The sequence below is a fragment of the Oryctolagus cuniculus genome, chromosome 4 (assembly GCF_964237555.1).
Source record: "Oryctolagus cuniculus chromosome 4, mOryCun1.1, whole genome shotgun sequence".
In the NCBI taxonomy this organism is placed as follows: domain Eukaryota; kingdom Metazoa; phylum Chordata; class Mammalia; order Lagomorpha; family Leporidae; genus Oryctolagus; species Oryctolagus cuniculus.
In genome coordinates, this window is record NC_091435.1 from 39,289,862 (window position 1) to 39,307,510 (window position 17,649).

The 17,649-nt window shown below is 35.9% G+C and overlaps 1 protein-coding gene across 1 annotated transcript in view; it reads right to left on the bottom strand.

The window, feature by feature from the left end:
* GBE1 (1,4-alpha-glucan branching enzyme 1) overlaps positions 1-17,649 on the bottom strand; it is a 300,636-nt gene that overhangs the window by 235,989 nt on the left and 46,998 nt on the right. Inside the window, exon 2 of the mRNA XM_017347168.3 lies at positions 159-328. Coding sequence (XP_017202657.2) covers positions 159-328 — 170 coding nt within the window. The remainder of the gene's footprint in view (positions 1-158; positions 329-17,649) is intronic.

Genomic DNA, 17,649 nt, shown 5'->3' on the forward strand with positions numbered 1-17,649 from the left:
GTAGTTAAATACATGAACTATAACTATAACAAGTATATGTATCATTCATGTATATATACGCATATATATGCATATATATATATACACACACAAACATACGCACACAGATATATATATATATATTGCCGTTGATACCACAGTGCTTTCAAAATACTTACTAAAGTCTCCAGTAAGGAAAACACCTTCTGCTCCAGGTGCCCATTCTTTGCAGTATAAACCACCATCAGCACATCTGTGGATGCCAAATGTCTCATAGCCTCTGGAAAACTTATCAATTCCACCTTCGTTCTCACCAATGTTGCGCAATATCTCACTGAATTTCTTATACCTTTAAAAAAAAGGGTAAAAGAAAATAAGTTAGAAAAGCAAATAATTATCAAAAGATATAATTGCTTTAGTCTCACTCAGAAAAAAAAGATTTTAAAAAATCATTAAAGAGAAATGAAAAATTTCATTTACTGATTGAAGTAACATATCAAGATATAATCATTCTTATGTAAGAAAAAATTAACCCAACTAATAATTTTGAAATTTCAAACATTTTGTTATAAGAGAGAAAATGTTTATGTTGCTCCATGAATTTTTTTAAAAAGTATCAATAAAAATGTACATGTCAAGATAATATAATCAAGAGAATTTCTGCATCTCTTTCTCTAGCTCCTGAAAAAAAAAAAAAAAGGAAAGGAAAGGAAAATAGTTAAACTCCAGCAAGACACATATTATCTACAGTAGGGACTGGCTAGCCATTGTTGAAAAGGAGCAGTGTTTTAGGTTTGCCAGCTTTAGAGTTTCCATCACACCTACTCAACTGTGTCTGAAGCATGAGAGAGGCCACAGGCAATACGTTAATGACTTAGGGGTGACTGTGTTCCAATAATACTTGTAGGTGGCCAGATTTGGCCTGGAGACTGTACTGGTGGGTCAGATATGCCTGGAGCTGTGGCCGAGGGTGAGGTTTAGACTGTGAGCTATGGTGACGGGCCAGATTTTGCCTAAAAGCTATAAATTCTCCCAGTCCTACACTAAAGCAAGTAAGCATCCCAAGAGCATACAGCATGTCAAACTACAAAAGCTGGTGACCATAAAAAGAAACTGTAGACCCTCCAGCAGGGCCAAAATCAGCTCCTTATCCTCTACTGGAATTCAGTACTATGCACCAAAAAAATACTATGTATTTTCATTAACACCCCTTCAATGTGTAGAGAAGCAAACTAAGAAGAAATGTAAAAAATCGGAGAAATAAACTATATGGCAGGAGCTCTCTGTCAGAAGTGAAATTTCCAGAATTACACAACGAATTAAGCAGTGTCATTAAACCTCTGCACTTCTCCATGCCCAGAAGGCTAGCAACAAAATTTCCAGGAAGAGGACATGATTCCAGGTAGAGGATGTAGAGGGAATACACAAAATTTGAGATGTTAACTAAAGAAGAACACTCCAAATTGACTGAACCGAACAAGAACCACTCTACAAATGCTTCACACCATATAGAAACTTAATGTAAAATGAATTCAATAAATAAAGAGCAGAGAGATTATATGGGAAAACAACAGAATGTGAAGTAAACTAGGACTATAGACCTAGGGAAACAAATAAAGGGGGAAAATATATCACTAGAAAATAATGAATAAATTAGAATCAGCAAAAAACAAAACCATATATATATATGCCAAGTACTAAATAATTGCAAATTGAAATAACCATAGAAAATAAATCATTAAAAAGCTAAAAAAATCTAAAAAACTAAAAAAAAAAAAAAAGCTAAAAGAAATTAAAAACAGAAAAAAAAAATACTAACATAGAAAACTGGTGACTCCAAAAAATAAAACTAAATAAGATATAGACCTGGGGGCCAGCAGGTAAAGCTGCTGCCTGCAATACCAGCATCCCATATGGGCACTGGCTCAAGACCCAACTGCTCCACTTCTGATCAAGCTCCCTGCTACTGTGCCTGAGAGGAAGAAGGCCCAAGTGCTTGGGCCCCTACATCCATGTGGGAGACCTGGAAGAAGATTCTAGCTTCTGCTTGGCACAGCCCTGACTGTTGCAGCCATTTGGGGAGTGAACCAGTAGATGGAAGAGCTCACTCACTCGCTCTCTCTCTCTCTGCCTTTCAAATAAATAAATAAATAGAGAAGGAGAAGAGGAGAAGGAAGGAAGGAGGGAGGGAGGGAGGGAGGGAGGGAGGGAGGGAGGGAGGGAGGAAGGAACCCTTTTGATATGTAATATAAGGAATCAAAGACACCTATGTATATAATAATAATATGGTGTTACTTGTAATATCATGCCACGGAAATATACTGACTACCTATTCAACAATGGGAAACTGGTTGAATAAACTTTGGAAAATCCAAAAAATAAATTGCACAAGATCCATTAAGAAAAATGATATTAAATCAAAATGTGCTCATATGTAATCATGTGTAAGCTGTTCAAACTGAATATCCTCTTTTACAATCACTCTGGAGTTCTTCATTTTACTTTCTTTGAACACCAATTATTTAAAAGGGAACCCTATAGACTCAAGAGTATTAGACTAATATTTGAACAGTGTATTGAGTTAAGGTTTGCAGGACTGCCAGAGTTTATCATCTACCATCTGGAACGTATCAGTCCTTAGCCGCTGTCCAGGCTACTTGTTACTTCCTGCTTATCATGTTCAAAAAAAAAAAAAATAGCATTTTAAGCGTACAGACTCAGGATGATGTCTCCTGATACCCAGAGGATTATGGTACCTATGGACCATATTATGACAGAGATCAAGAAAATCTTCCCTGCCCTAAAACAGTAAAGATGTTCACTCTCCCTGCTACTTAAAAGTCTCTAATTATTAATCATTAAAAATGGAGGAAAAACATTAATTTCTATGTACCAAATGCAAAGGACTACAATGATAACATGCTTTGGAAAGCAAAGCACTTGGACTCAGTCTCCATTAGGTTTCCCTAGTTGGTCTCTAAGACTCAGGCCAAAATAATCCCAGTCTCACACATAATCCTTATTCCAAGAGACATAAATTAACTACTCCTAGGAAACAGTCAGATACAATAACCGTGAGAATCTGACCCCATTTCATGAGCTAACCTGATCATAAAATAGTGACCAATGAGGCTGAATTTAGAATATAGAAAACAATGCACAAAAATAGAAACTGTTGATATGGAGAGTACAGGCCCCAACTAAAAGCAATAGCCTCTGTTTAATAGTTCAGCTCATTATAATCAAGGGTGTTTTTTACAATCAGGTAATTATTCAAGAACAGAAAAAAATCCCAGATTTATCTATGAATTCCAATTTAAACACTGGAAAAGTTCTTAAAATACTTTAAAATACTCAAATGGACAAACTAGACCAACAAGTCTTATGAGATACCACACACAAACTCTACTGCTTGGTATATGGAAACTCTAATGCACATTACCTGGCTTAACAACATGCAAGAAAATAATCAAAAATATGATATAATCAACCAAAAAATACTTAAAGGCAAAAAATACATACACAGCATAATACAATGACTGATTTTTAATGTTTTAAACTCTGGAAGCTCAAAAATGTGGAAGTTAATACAGAATACAAAAAAAAATGCACAGGAATGAAATAGACATCTTGTGATTTAACTGTTGTTTTTAGGTTTTGTTTATACTCTGGTGGAACTGTGATCTTTCTACTTTTTACTTGTTGAATGTTATAGTTAGTGGTACACTCAACCTGTGATTACAGAGTGGATTAAAATTATACTTTCACAAAAATTAAAGAAAAAAATCAGGAAGGAAGGAATGGCATTGAAGTAGGGAGAAGGAAAGGGAAGGAAATAAGGTTATCTTAGAATTGTACCTATGAGGGCTGGCATTGTGGCATAGCAGGTAAAAACACTACTGGCTTCCCATATAGGCACAGGTTCCAGTTCCAGCTGCTCCACTTTCCAATCCAACTCTGTTAATGGCCTGGAAAAAGCAGCAGAATATAGCCCCTGTCACCCCCATGAGAGACCTGGTGCAAAATTTTTGGCTCCTGGCTTCAGCCTGGCTCAGTAGTGGCGGGTGCTGCCATCTGGGGAGTGAACCAGTGGAAGGAAGATATCTCCCTCTCTCTCCATCTCTCCCACAAAAATGTGGAAATAGTTTTATTGTTAATGTGGTTATAAAAATTTTAAATTATATTTTTATATTTAAAATTTTAAAAAATAATCATTCTTAAAGAGTTTCCTAAGATATGTTCAAACGCCCCATTTGGTAAATTTCAACAGAAACAGGATTATAGCATTATATTGCTTTAACTAAATATCTTGACTTCCCTCAAGGTCAGCCCTATAGCTTCTGATACAGAAATGCACATTCCACTTTGAAATCACTGTGGCTCAAAAAAGAAAATGCCTGAGGATATAGCAAGCTCATCATGCCTGTGCCTTTTCCAACTACAGTTGTCTCTCCTAATATTTTTGCTATGAATTTATAAAATATTTTAAAAGTAGGTCAAATTTTTAGTAACCAAGAACATAAAATAAAGTTAGCATAGGAAGAAGCATTTTACATAGATACAAAGAACTGTTGCAAATATCAGATTTAATCTCTACATTGATTTTTTTAATCACCTTTCTACAAAGGAAGAGAAAGAAGTCGTGAGTGTGTGTGTGTTGTGTGTGTGTGTGTATGCAAGGTCAAGAAGGTATATTTAATAGGCAATGGAGACATGTCATCATTAATCACTAAAAGGCATATGTTTCATAAAAATCTCAAATTAAAAGTGATATTTTCCTTTCAAAGAAAATCCTTTATGTTTAACTCTTATTTGTCTTGTAAATAATAACTTAGATTCTAGAAGCAAAGTCAAAGTTCAAATCCTAACTCTGTAACACACTGATGTGACCCTGATTGAGTCGCTTAACCTCCTTTTTCTTTACTGCCTTTCTCTGTTAAGTGGGAGGGAATCTCCTAGGTTTTAAGCAATCAATGAAATCACAGTGGGTGCTCTCCCCACAGTAGCCAGCGGATGCTCGATAAATGTCGATGGTAGCTTTTCTCTACCTGGAAGTGGCAATATTCTAGTATAATTTTTAACTTACCACTTTTATTTTATTTAAAACATTTGTTAAGATTTAATGTAGCTATTAAGTATAAGCAAACATCAAACTCTTTTCTCTTCACATTCCAAAAATATTTGAGAATCCTTTACATTATTTTCTGCTATAAAAATTGCAGATATAGTAATACTAACACAGAACACATAGTACTCCACATTGACTTGAATACATTGGTTATGGAATGTTTGGGAGAAAATCAAGTAGACTGGAATGACCAAGAAAAAGAATATATACTATAAGGAAGCAGCAGGAGATAGAAGTAGGGAAAATTGGAACTCACTAAAATCTTTGTTCTCCCAGAAGATGGTTCATCATAGATCAATACTGAAGCTCTAATGTCAGACAGGGTTGTAAACACAGGAGACATGTCAGAGAAGATGGATCTTGCCTTCTCTGGAAATGTTCTCAAGTGCTTCTGAGTCTCCTAAAATCAAAGGAATCCATGGGGGAAATTCCTCCCTTGCCAGCTTAATTTTTCAGACTTGATTTTGTTGTCTGCTTCCTATGGGAGAGTCAGATTATAGGCAAGAGAAAGAACAGAAGTAAAAGCTCAAGAGGAATTTCTGATAGCTAAAAAATGGGAGACATAAGATGAAGGAAGAAAAAGAAGTGGAGTTTTTTTCATTCTGCTTTGTTTGGTTGAAAGAAAAAATTATCTTTTAAATAAATCTTTAAGAAGACCTCAAATATCTGAGGGAAACTTTCTTCATTAAGCAAAAATATACAAAATATACAAAATTATCTATATGTAATTATGTAATTATATTGTCAAGCTGGCAAATGAAAATTAGGAATTTCAGCTTCTAAAATGAATATGTTATATTGTTAACAGGAGCAAATACTTAAGAAAAAACTCAACATATAATTGCAGGATAGATTTCTATTGTGAACTAATAATTGTTACATAAAACAAGATCCTTCCCTTAAGATGTTCATCAGTCCAGTGAAAAACACTGTTCATTCAATTCAGGATAGGACACTGCCAGGGAAAGCAAGTGTTACAGCAGAATAAGCTGGACAGGAGGGAAGAACTAGTGGTTCTGACGGGGAAAAGAGATTACAGAAGGTTTTATGCGAGTAGCTGGCACTTGCGCTATATCTCCAAGGATGAGTGCTATATTTTGACAGCTGAAGAAAAGACAGCAAAGTATTACACCGGTAAAAATTAGGTGGTTCTTGTCCATATGACAACTAACTGTGTGCAGTCAGAACAAGGAAATGTGGAGCAATGCAGTGGCCAGTAGGGTGGGAAAGATGGGTCCCAGCCAGAAAACTGAACAGAAAATAAAAGCCCTTAAAGACTTTACACAGGAGATAACTGATGTGATCAGAGAGTGAATACAAAGCAAGAAGTTTGAATCATGAATTTGGTAACAGAGTCCATTGATTAATGATGTCATTACTACATAGACTGTTGAAGCACCAGAATTAGTGGATTCTTCTGTCACAAAAGCTTGAGCTATGATATTGGGAGCCTGCATACTGGCATAGCACATAAGCTGCCAACTACTCCCAGCTAAAGAACTTGGGAAAGCAGTGGAAAAACAGCACAAGTGCTTGGGCCCATATCCTCAAATGGAAGATCTGGATGAGACTCTTGGCTTCTGGCTTCATTCTGGCCTAGCCCTGCCTATTCTAGTCATTTAAGTAGTGAACCAGCAGATGGAAGATTTCTCATGTCTTGCTATCTCTCTCCCTCTCTCTGTAATTCTGCCTTTCAAATAAATAAATCTTTTAAAAAAATGACATCATGCAGAATGTGGCTTTTTATTTTTAACTGTTTAAATGTCACTAATTACCAAAATAAATTTTCAAAACTTCCCCTAGAATGAAATTTCCAATCTATATCCAACCTAGCATATACTCTTGATTTCATCTATCAGGAAACAGGAGAAATTGAAAAATTTAAATACAGATGCTGACACTAGTCTTGTTTGTGTGATCCCTTTGACTCTTAGACCTATCAGTGTGATCCATTGTGAACTGAAATTGATCACTTGGACTAGTGAGATGGCATTGGTACATGCAACCTTGATGGGATTGTATTGGAATCCCCTGGCACATTTCTAACTCCACTATTTGGGGCAAGTCTGACTGAACATGTGCCAAATTGTATATCTCCTCCCTCTCTTATTCCCACTCTTATATTTAACAGGGATCACTTTTCAGTTAAACACCTAAGAATAATTGTGTGTTAATTACAGAGTTCAACCAATAATACTAGAACAAAAAAAAATACTAAAAGAGATAAAGTATTACATTGTACATCAACAGTCAAGACAAGGGCTGATCAAATCACTGTTTCTCATAGTGTCCATTTCACTTCAACAGGTTTCCCCTTTAGTGCTCAGTTAGTTGTCAACGATCAGGGAGAACATATGATATTTGTCCCTTTGGGACTGGCTTAATTCATTCAGCATAATGTTTTCCAGATTCCTCCATTGTGTTGCAAATGACCGGATTTCATTGTTTTGACTGCTGTATGGTACTCTATAGAGTACATGTCCCATAATTTCTTTATCCAGTCTACTGTTGATGGGCATTTGGGTTGGTTCCAGGTCTTAGCTATTGTGAATTGAGCTGCAATAAACATTAACGTGCAGACAGCTTGTTTGTTTGCCAATTTCATTTCCTTTGGGTAAATTCCAAGGAGTGGTATGGCTGGGTTGTATGGTTGGGTTATATTCAGGTTTCTGAGGAATCTCCAAGACTGAATTCCATAGTGGCTTAACCAGTTTGCATTCCCACCAACAGTGGGTTAGTGTCCCTTTTTCCCCACATCCTCTTCAGCATCTATTGTTGGTAGATTTCTGAATGTGAGCCATTCTAACCAGGGTGAGGTGAAACCTCGAGAAACAGGATACACAGCAGACTCACAGAATGGCAGATGTCCTAAATAGCACTCTGGCCTCAGAATCAGCCCTTAAGGCATTCGGATCTGGCTGAAGAGCCCATGAGAGTATTTTAGGCATGGAAAGCCAAGACACTCTGGCGAAAAAAAAACAAAAAAAAAACTAAATGAAAGATCTCTGCGAGTGAGATCCCAGTGGAAAGAACGGGGCCATCAAAGAAGGAGGTACCTTTCTCTGAAGGGAGGAGAGAACTTCCACTTTGGCTATGACCCTGTCTGAATTAGATCAAAGTCGGTGAACTCAAAAGGCTTCCATAGCCTAGGGAGATTAGGAGATTACTGATAGCATAAACAAGAGTGTCAAAGTGTTAAGTCAACAACAGGAGTCACTGTGTACTTACTCCTCATGTGGGATCTTTCCTTTATGTGTTGTCCAATGTGAAGTAATGCTATAACTAGTACTCAAACATTATTTTACACTTTATGTTCTGTGTGGGTGCAAACTGATGAAATCTTTACTTAATATATACTAAATCGATCTTCTGTATATAAAGAGAATTGAAAATGAATCTTGATGTGAATGGAATGGGAGAGGGAGCGGGAGATGGGAGGGGTGCGGGTGGGAGGGAAGTTATGGGGGGGGGAAGCCATTGTAATCCATAAACTGTACTTTGGAAATTTATATTTATTAAATAAAAGTTAAAAAATAAATAAATATATAAATTTAAAAAATACAGATGCTAAGCAAAGAGTAGCAAAACCCATGTTTCTATTATATAAATGTTACTGAGTGTCTGCTACATATCCTCTACTACATTAGTCACTGCCAACATAGAGAAGAAAGAATGCAAGAAGTTCATGACCTCAGGACACTTTATGTATGGAACAATGCACAACAACAAAAAGTGAGTGGAATGAAGTAAACAGGTTCTGCATCCCTTATCTGAAACGGTTGGGGCTAGAAATGATTCAGATTTTTTTAGTTTTTTGAATTTGGAACATTTGCTTATACAGTGAGATATCTTAGGGATGGGACCCAAGTCTACACACAAAGTTTATTTGTTTTCATATACACCTTATACCCATAGCCTAGAGATAATTATATACAATATTTTAGTGCAACTGTACTTTAACCATAACATTTGATTGTATCATAATTTTTGGTATATAAATTATGGTTATACAGAAATCATTAACTCTCTTATGGGAGGAGATCACTTCAAAATTATTACCTTTTAAAAATGAGATTTTCCAATATTTATAACAATCCTCTCGCCGGCGCCATGGCTCACTAGGCTAATCCTCCGCCTTGCGGCGCCAGCACACCGGGTTCTAGCCCCGGTTGGGGCGCCGGATTCTGTCCCGGTTGCCCCTCTTCCAGGCCAGCTCTCTGCTGTGGCCCGGTAGTGCAGTGGAGGATGGCCCAAGTGCTTGGGTCCTGCACCCCATGGGAGACCAGGAGAAGTACCTGGCTCCTGCCATCGGATCAGCGCGGTGCGCCGGCCATTGGAGGGTGAACCAATGGCAAAGGAAGACCTTTCTCTCTGTCTCTCTCTCTCACTGTCCACTCTGCTTGTCAAAAAATAAAAAATAAATAAATAAATAAATAAATTATAACAATCCTCTGAAAATAAATAATGGCTGTTATTTATTCAATGTTCTTTCCTTATTCTAATATCAGAACATAGGAGTCATGGGAGGTTATTGCTGAGATCCTTCTAGGTCTAAATCCTACAAAATAAAACTAAACAAGAAAGAGTTATTTTTATTAAATTAATAAAAATTTTGACATAGCCCACTTTTGGTACTCTTAGAAAGCCTTATACATTTTCCTATTTATTTTAATAATAAAGTACTTAATTCTAGAATTCTATATCAGAATAATGGAAATATTATGATGTTTATTGACACAACTTAAAGAACCTACCATATAGCCATGAATGTAAACATATTTTGACTTCTTAACAGAATAATTAATTTGAATAAATTAACAAAATGTAGCTAGAAATTAATTTTAATCACTGTACCTTGTCTTGTGGATGCAAATAAATTAATAATATATTGCCCTTGCAGTTTACCAAGGTATGATTAATGGTCAATATTAAAATTTCTGGAGTCTTCTGGCAAAGTGAAAACCCGACTGCCTAAGTAGAAAAAAAAATCATCTGAATGCAATAAATCAGAATTACTGAAGGTAAGCCCTGTGAGATAGCCCATCTGGTCAGCCCTGGAAGTGTCAAGCATTGTCCCAGGCACTTTTAGCTGCCAGCCTCTTTATCAGCCTCTCTCTTTCCAGTCACGCTCCTGTTCACGTTTCTGCTACATGCTCGGCTGATTACCTTGGAAAAGGGCAATGCTGTAACTGTTCAACTGACCTTTCAGTTTATTTTCTCTTGTGTAATATGAAACATGAGCTAACACAGTCTTAGTCTACTGATTTCTAGGAAGAATTTTGACTTCATGTTTCAACAGCTCTTGGCTCAAATAATACTCTGATCTTCTGTGTTCAGGTTTCTGTTTTTGGAAAAATTACATGGCAGAGACATGAAGTATGGGCTAGAGATACAGAAGCTTTAGGTCCCCTGCTGGATAGAGCACAACCTGCACAAGTGGGCTCCTGTGAATGTATGGTCAACTAACTTAATGAGAAGCAATTCACATCTTTCAAATCACCAGTAGAATCTTATTCTTTTTTGATTTTCATTTTACTAATGAATAGATTAGAAGCAATGATGCTTATATCTTTTCAGTCTTTTTTTTTAAGATTTATTTATTTGAAAGAGTTACAGAAAGAAAGACACACACACACACACACACACACACACAGGGGAGAAGGGAGGGAGAGGGAAACAGAGACAGAGACATGGAGACACAGAGACAGAGAGAGACAGAGGGATCTTCCATCCACTGGTTCACTCCCCAAATGGCTCCAATGGCCTATACCAGTTAGCAGCTGAACTCCATCTGGGTCTCCATGTGGGTTATCAGGGGCCCAAGCACTTGTCCCATCATCTGCTGTTTTCCCAGGCACATTAGCAAGGAACTGGATTGGAAGTACAGCAGCCAGGACTTCAACCCGTGCTCATATGAGATGCCTGAATCACAGGCAGCAGCTTAACCCAATGCACTACAATGCCAGCCCACTTTTCATTCATGAGGAGAATGTCACTGTTAACTCAAGTACCATCAAAATTTCTATACTTACCATGAAAGAAAGAGTGGTGAAGAGGTCAGATTCATATTCTATACCCTATACTATAAGATACTAATTATATGACCTTTGAGACTGTAAACACCCAAATCTTCAGGTTTCTCACCTACAATAATGAAGTGGAAGTGAAATTCGAAGAACCCATAATCTATACTCTATAATCCTTTGATTCTTAATTGGGTACTAAATTGTCCAAACTCAGAAACAGCTTCACTCTAACAAAAAGGTTATTGTGGACATCTCCCACATATCCAAAAAGTCTACATTTAACATGAACAGTTAACATAATTTTACATCTATCTTTTTTATTTTTTTTATTTTTTTAAACTTTTATTTAATAAATATAAATTTCCAAAGTACAATTTATGGATTAAAATAGCTTCTTCCCCCCTCTCCATAACTTCCCTCCCACCCGCACCCCTCCCATCTCCCGCTCCCTCTCCCATTCCATTCACATCAAGATTCATTTTCAATTCTCTTTATATACAGAAGATCGATTTAGTATATATTAAGTAAAGATTTCATCAGTTTGCACCCACACAGAACATAAAGTGTAAAATAATGTTTGAGTACTAGTTATAGCATTACTTCACATTGGACAACACATAAAGGAAAGATCCCACATGAGGAGTAAGTACACAGTGACTCCTGTTGTTGACTTAACACTTTGACACTCTTGTTTATGGCGTCAGAAATCTCCCTAGGCTCTACTCATGAGTTTCCAAGGCTATGGAAGCCTCTTGATTTCACTGACTTCAATCTTATTTAGACAGGGTCATAGCCAAAGTGGAAGTTCTCTCCTCCCTTCAGAGAAAGGTACCTCCTTCTTTGATGGCCCCGTTCTTTCCACTGTGATCTCACTCACAAAGATCTTTCATTTAGGTTTTTTGTTTTGTTTTTTGTTTTTTGTTTTTTTTTCGCCAGAGTGTCTTGGCTTTCCATGCCTAAAATACTCTCATGGGCTCTTCAGCCAGATCCGAATGCCTTAAGGGCTGATTCTGAGGCCAGAGTGCTATTTAGGACATCTTTTTTTCTTAATACAATTTCATAGAAGAGCCAGTATTATTGTGCAGCAAGTTAAGCCTCTGCCTGCAATGCGAGCATCCCATATGGATGCTGGTTCATGTCTCAACTACTCCACTTCTGATCCTGTTTGCTGCTAATGGCCTGGGAAAAGCAGTGGAAGATGGTCCAATTACTTGTACTCCTGCCCTCCACATAGGAGACCTGTAAGTTTCTGGCTCCTGGCTCCAACTTGGTCCTGCTTTGGCTGTTGCGGCCAAATGGGAAGTGAACCAGCGAATGGAAGACCATTCTCTCTCTTTGTCTCTCCCTCTTTCTCGTTAACTCTTTCAAATAAATAAATAAACTTTTTTAAAAAAAAATTAGCATATAAGCCAACAATGAAAAGTAAAAAGCACAAAAAATTCAACAACAGGAACAGTCCATTGACAGAAAATAATAATAATTTGTAAATATCAGAAGTAGACTTACTATGCCCTAAACATTCTTCTAAGGGGCTGACAAACATCAACTTACTTAAGCCTTCATAACGGCCTAACATGGTGAGGAGGGGATGCACTGTTTTTATTCCCCAAGTACTGATGGGAGAAACTGAAGAAGTTAAACAATTCTATGCAAGGTTATACAGCTAGTAAGTTGATGCAGTAGAACATAAATCAAGATTTTGCTTCTTCTGTATTAATATTCATCCTTAACTATTCTTTGAATATCATTTGATAAGTTTTACAGTATTAGGTTTTCCACCTGACTTGCAATTACATACTAAATTTAAATTATTTGTTACTGAGTATTTCTGAAAAGAATTGTATAGGCTGAACCTCCAAAAGGAGAAAAAAAGTTGTTATATAGGGGCCAGCGCTGTGGCATAGCAGGTAAAGCTGCTTCCTGCAGTGCCAGCATCCATTATATGGGCACCAGTTCGAGTGCAGGCTGATCCACTTCCAATCCAGCTCCCTGCAATGGCCTGGGAGAGCAGTGAAAGATGGCTCAAGTGCTTGGGCCCCGGAACCTGCATGGGAGACCTGGCAGAGGCTGCTGGCTCCTGGCTCCTGGCTCCTGGCTCTTGGCTTCAGATCGGCGGCACAGGGCCAATTGGGGAGTGAACCAGCGGATGGAAGACCTCTCTCTCTCTCTCTCTCTCCCTCTCCCTCTCTCTCTCTGTGTAACTCTTACAAATAAAATAAATCTTTTAAAAAAAATTTGTTATAGGAAAAAGAGATAAAAATACTCAAAAACAAAATCACCAAAACTCACTTCAAAAGCTTTAAAATCTACATTTACTAAACAAATCCACAAAGCATTTTAAGATTAAACAAATAAATATTTTAAAAAACTTTTTAAAAAAGCCACTTTTTCTGACAAAGAGCAGAACCACATTGATAATGGGTCCAATTGCCACAAAATTTTCATTTGGGGGGGGTGGGGAGGAAAGCAAATGCCTGTCATAATGAACTTGAATTGACTGGATTGAACAAGAATAAGAAAATAAGAGTGCTGGTGATATATGGTTTGAAATATAGCTTAGGGAACTATTTTTCACAAATAGTTTGTAATTTTATATCAGAAAGAGGTTCTCATCTCTACAGATACATCTCTGACATAAAGATTCAAACAAAACGATTATAATATCAATTGTAAAATAAAAACTAATATGCACTAAGTTTTTTCACTTAAAAATCATCAAATGTTAGAAAGCTATTTATATGCCGTGTCACTTAGCAAAACAACAAACCCAATCACATGTAAATTTATTAGAGAAAGATAGCCATGCACTTTAGCCTTGGGAATGCTTTTATATTAGAAACAGGATAAATGAATCAATTTTCACTTTGACAATGGCATAAGACAAACCATATTAATATATATCAAAGAATCCAAGGAAATATATCACCAACAAACCCTTCATACACACACACACCTTTTGGACTAAATAGCGGTGAAATATCAAAGGCCTATCAAACATTCTGACAGTTCTTTGCTTTTACTGAGGGAGACAAAGGTTTCAAAATTCTCTCAGCTGCAAGACTACAAAGATCAAACAGCTTTCCTAGTGGCTCCTAACATACAGGCAAGATGTCTTTAAAGTTATAAAATGTAACTTTCATAGCTGTATCTCTCTATCTAACTGTGTCTATAAAAATCGCATTATATTATAAAATCACATTATATTATATATAGTCATATATGCAGATAGATTTATAGGTATATCTTCTATATATATATATATATATACACACACACACACACACACACATACATACATTTCTTTTCACAACCAATAACCCAATGCTGACCAAACAGAATAGATCTGAAAACACAGGAAAAAAAGTCACTAAGTATAGTGGTTTTCCACATTGTTCTCATGTCTCAGTTTATTATTTTCAAAATTACATATTTTAATCTTTGAAATAGTTACCCAAATTGGGATTAAGGTAAGGTATTTAAATGTTACTGAGAAACATTATTCTGCAGGTTTTTTTAATGATGTATGGATACAAACCACATTTATAAACTTCACTGAAATTATCAAGAGTCCTTGCACCAAATTAAACTACCAAGACCATAAGCTATAAGCAAATTTGAAGGAAAACCTAAAATTAAATTTCATTTAAGTACAATTTCAATCTACTTGTAAATAATCCCATACTGACGCTTAATTTAGTAGCCTATTCAACATCAGTAAAACAGAAACTTCAATTTACCAAGGCATCATGTTGGTCATGGGAGACAGTTTTCCAATTCTGGGTGGTCAAAGTGCTCTGGTCAAATGACATGCCGGCAATGACAATTAATACTACAGCTTATTCATGATCAAAACAAGTGAAACTATAAACCCATATAGGATCCTCAATGTTTATGCTCAACCTGTCTCAAGGCTGAGTTCTTAAAGAGCTTGGGCCAAAGAGCCCAAACAGTATAATCAACCAGTGCTATAAATTTCTCTGCAGCCATATTTTCCCTAACAGATTCTAGGTGCCATAAAGAACAGTGTTTTGTTTCCTCAACAGCTTATACAGCATCCATTAAGAAAAAGGAACCAAACCAAAAGCTCAAACCATAAAGTTTCTGAAAGAAGAGAAAATCCTGTAGCAATCTGTAAGGAATTTCAATGACTGCCACCTACTATTGTATATTTACTGTCTACCCAGCACTGAACTAAGTGCTCTACATACAGTACCTCATTTAATTCTCTCAATTCTGTGTTAACAGTTCTGCATTCATTGTACAAATGAGAAAAACAAAGTTCAGAAAAAAAAACAATTTTAAAAGACCTTAACTCTAGTCTTAGGTATCCTAAAAATAGCCATCATCATCCTCATAAGGACATAACAATAACAGTGGTTAATTCAACTCCATTCAAATCCTTTTTAAGGATTCTCAAAGTTGTTAAGGAAAACTCAGCTACTAAGATTAATACTCATGCATATTATCTCATAACTAATGAACACTGTTCATGCATACCACAGATATGATTTACAGAATCTTTATGTGACATTCATAACTGACACATTAGGAAGCATTGGATCTATATTTAGTCATATAAAAAGATGTCTCTAAGACACTGCTAAGTGACTAAAGAATCAAGCTTAAATGACTTTTTTGTTGCCCATTTAATTACAGAGGTATATACACTGATATCAGATAACTAATCTCAAATAACATAAATCACAATGTTACCACGGTCTCTTTGCAATGGAGTTTATTATTCTTTTCATTTTTATCTTTACTTTTCCATATTTCCTACTATAAATATTCAGAAAACAGACTATTAAGTTAATTATGAATGATTCTATAATATTATTTTCAAATGTATTTTTTAAAATAATTTAAAAGCAATAATTTAAAAATAAAAGAATATATTTAAGACAATTGTCTACCTCAAAAAAATTTGAAAGCATTTTCATTGAAAAACAAATGAGAAAGTGATGTGGAGGACAACCCAATAATAAAACCCTACATCTCATTAGCAATTCTACTGCTTTATTTATTGTAACAAGTTATGACTGTCCTAAATCAATAACCGACCAGCTAAAACTGATCACTATGCAAAATGTACTGTATGAGGTCCTTTGATTCACAAAACTGTTTGATTCTGCCTATATTCACATCCCTCAATATCCTTAAATCATTTACTAATTCATCCAAAAACAAACAAAAAATGTTTATGCTTGGGAGCCTGTGCCTGCGCACATATGTGTGTCTGTGTGTGTGTGTATGATCTCATACAGATATATATATATATATAGACTCTTTCACTTAAATCTTCAATGCCTAACAATTCAAAACTCTTGAACAAAACATCTCTTTAAATAAAAACAAATGAATAAAACGTAGTATCTGTCTTCAAGAAATTATAGTTAGGTAGGTCTCTCTAGTGTTATTTGCTTACAGTATAATTTCCACACAAATATAACATATGATAAATTCCCTGATATCTCCTTATTCATTCTCAAAATAGCAATCCCACCCACACCAGAAATTGACACACATCCTCGGTTTTAAAAAAAGTAATTTTTTAAAAGAAGAGTGCAATATCGAAGGTGTCATATTTAAATAAAAACCACCACCATCAGGAAAATGGAATAAACTATTCTTTTTTTTTTACCTTATTTTTTCTTTAAAAGAACAGTGCAATACATCTTAAATTACTTCACTGCCTGTTCACAGAGAGTTTCAATGATAGATCTATTTTATTATTGTTTGCTTCAATACCTATTTCCCTCTTTCTTCTGACTTCCAGGAACATTCTCAAAACCACGCTTACAAACAATAAATACTAAAAGCAGTGGCACTGAAGCATGACATACTCATTCTCTTCTAAGACTGGTAACCTCCAGAGCACAAAAGTCCAGCTCTGTATCCACAAGAGCAACATCATTCCTATTTAAAGACTCCCAGAGAAGACAGAGGCAGCCATGTAATTATGCATCCACAGCCACTGTATCTGCTGTGCCTACAGCCATTCCCTTTCACAAATCAACTCCAACATCAAGGCTTGAGCTTTGGTTGTACGTTTGCTTATTCTGCTTTCTTTGTTTTTATTTCTAATCCTGGTTAAACACTAGGTTTCAAAATTCCTCTCATTAACTTAATAGTAGAATCAACACCTAAACAATAACCATACCCCATCAAGAATCGGGCAGCCCAACAATTACTAAGAAAAGTATGTTTGACATTTTGCTCCCTGAGACTTCATTCTCCGTTCCTATAACTGCTTCAGTGAACATGGCTATAATTGAGAGAAGCCCGAAGAAAGATTCATCCAACAGGAAACATATATGGATGTCTTTAAAATATTATACAACTCACTTTAAGTTGAAATAGGTTTCTTTCCAAATTCACATTAAAAATAGTATTTACCAGCAATTTCTTATTAACAGCTAAATTTAAAAGATGAAAGAGACTTCCAAGTATGATAATGAGTATATTAAGATACTGTTCACTGATTCTTTCCTACAGTTCTGCGGCATCAAGATGTAT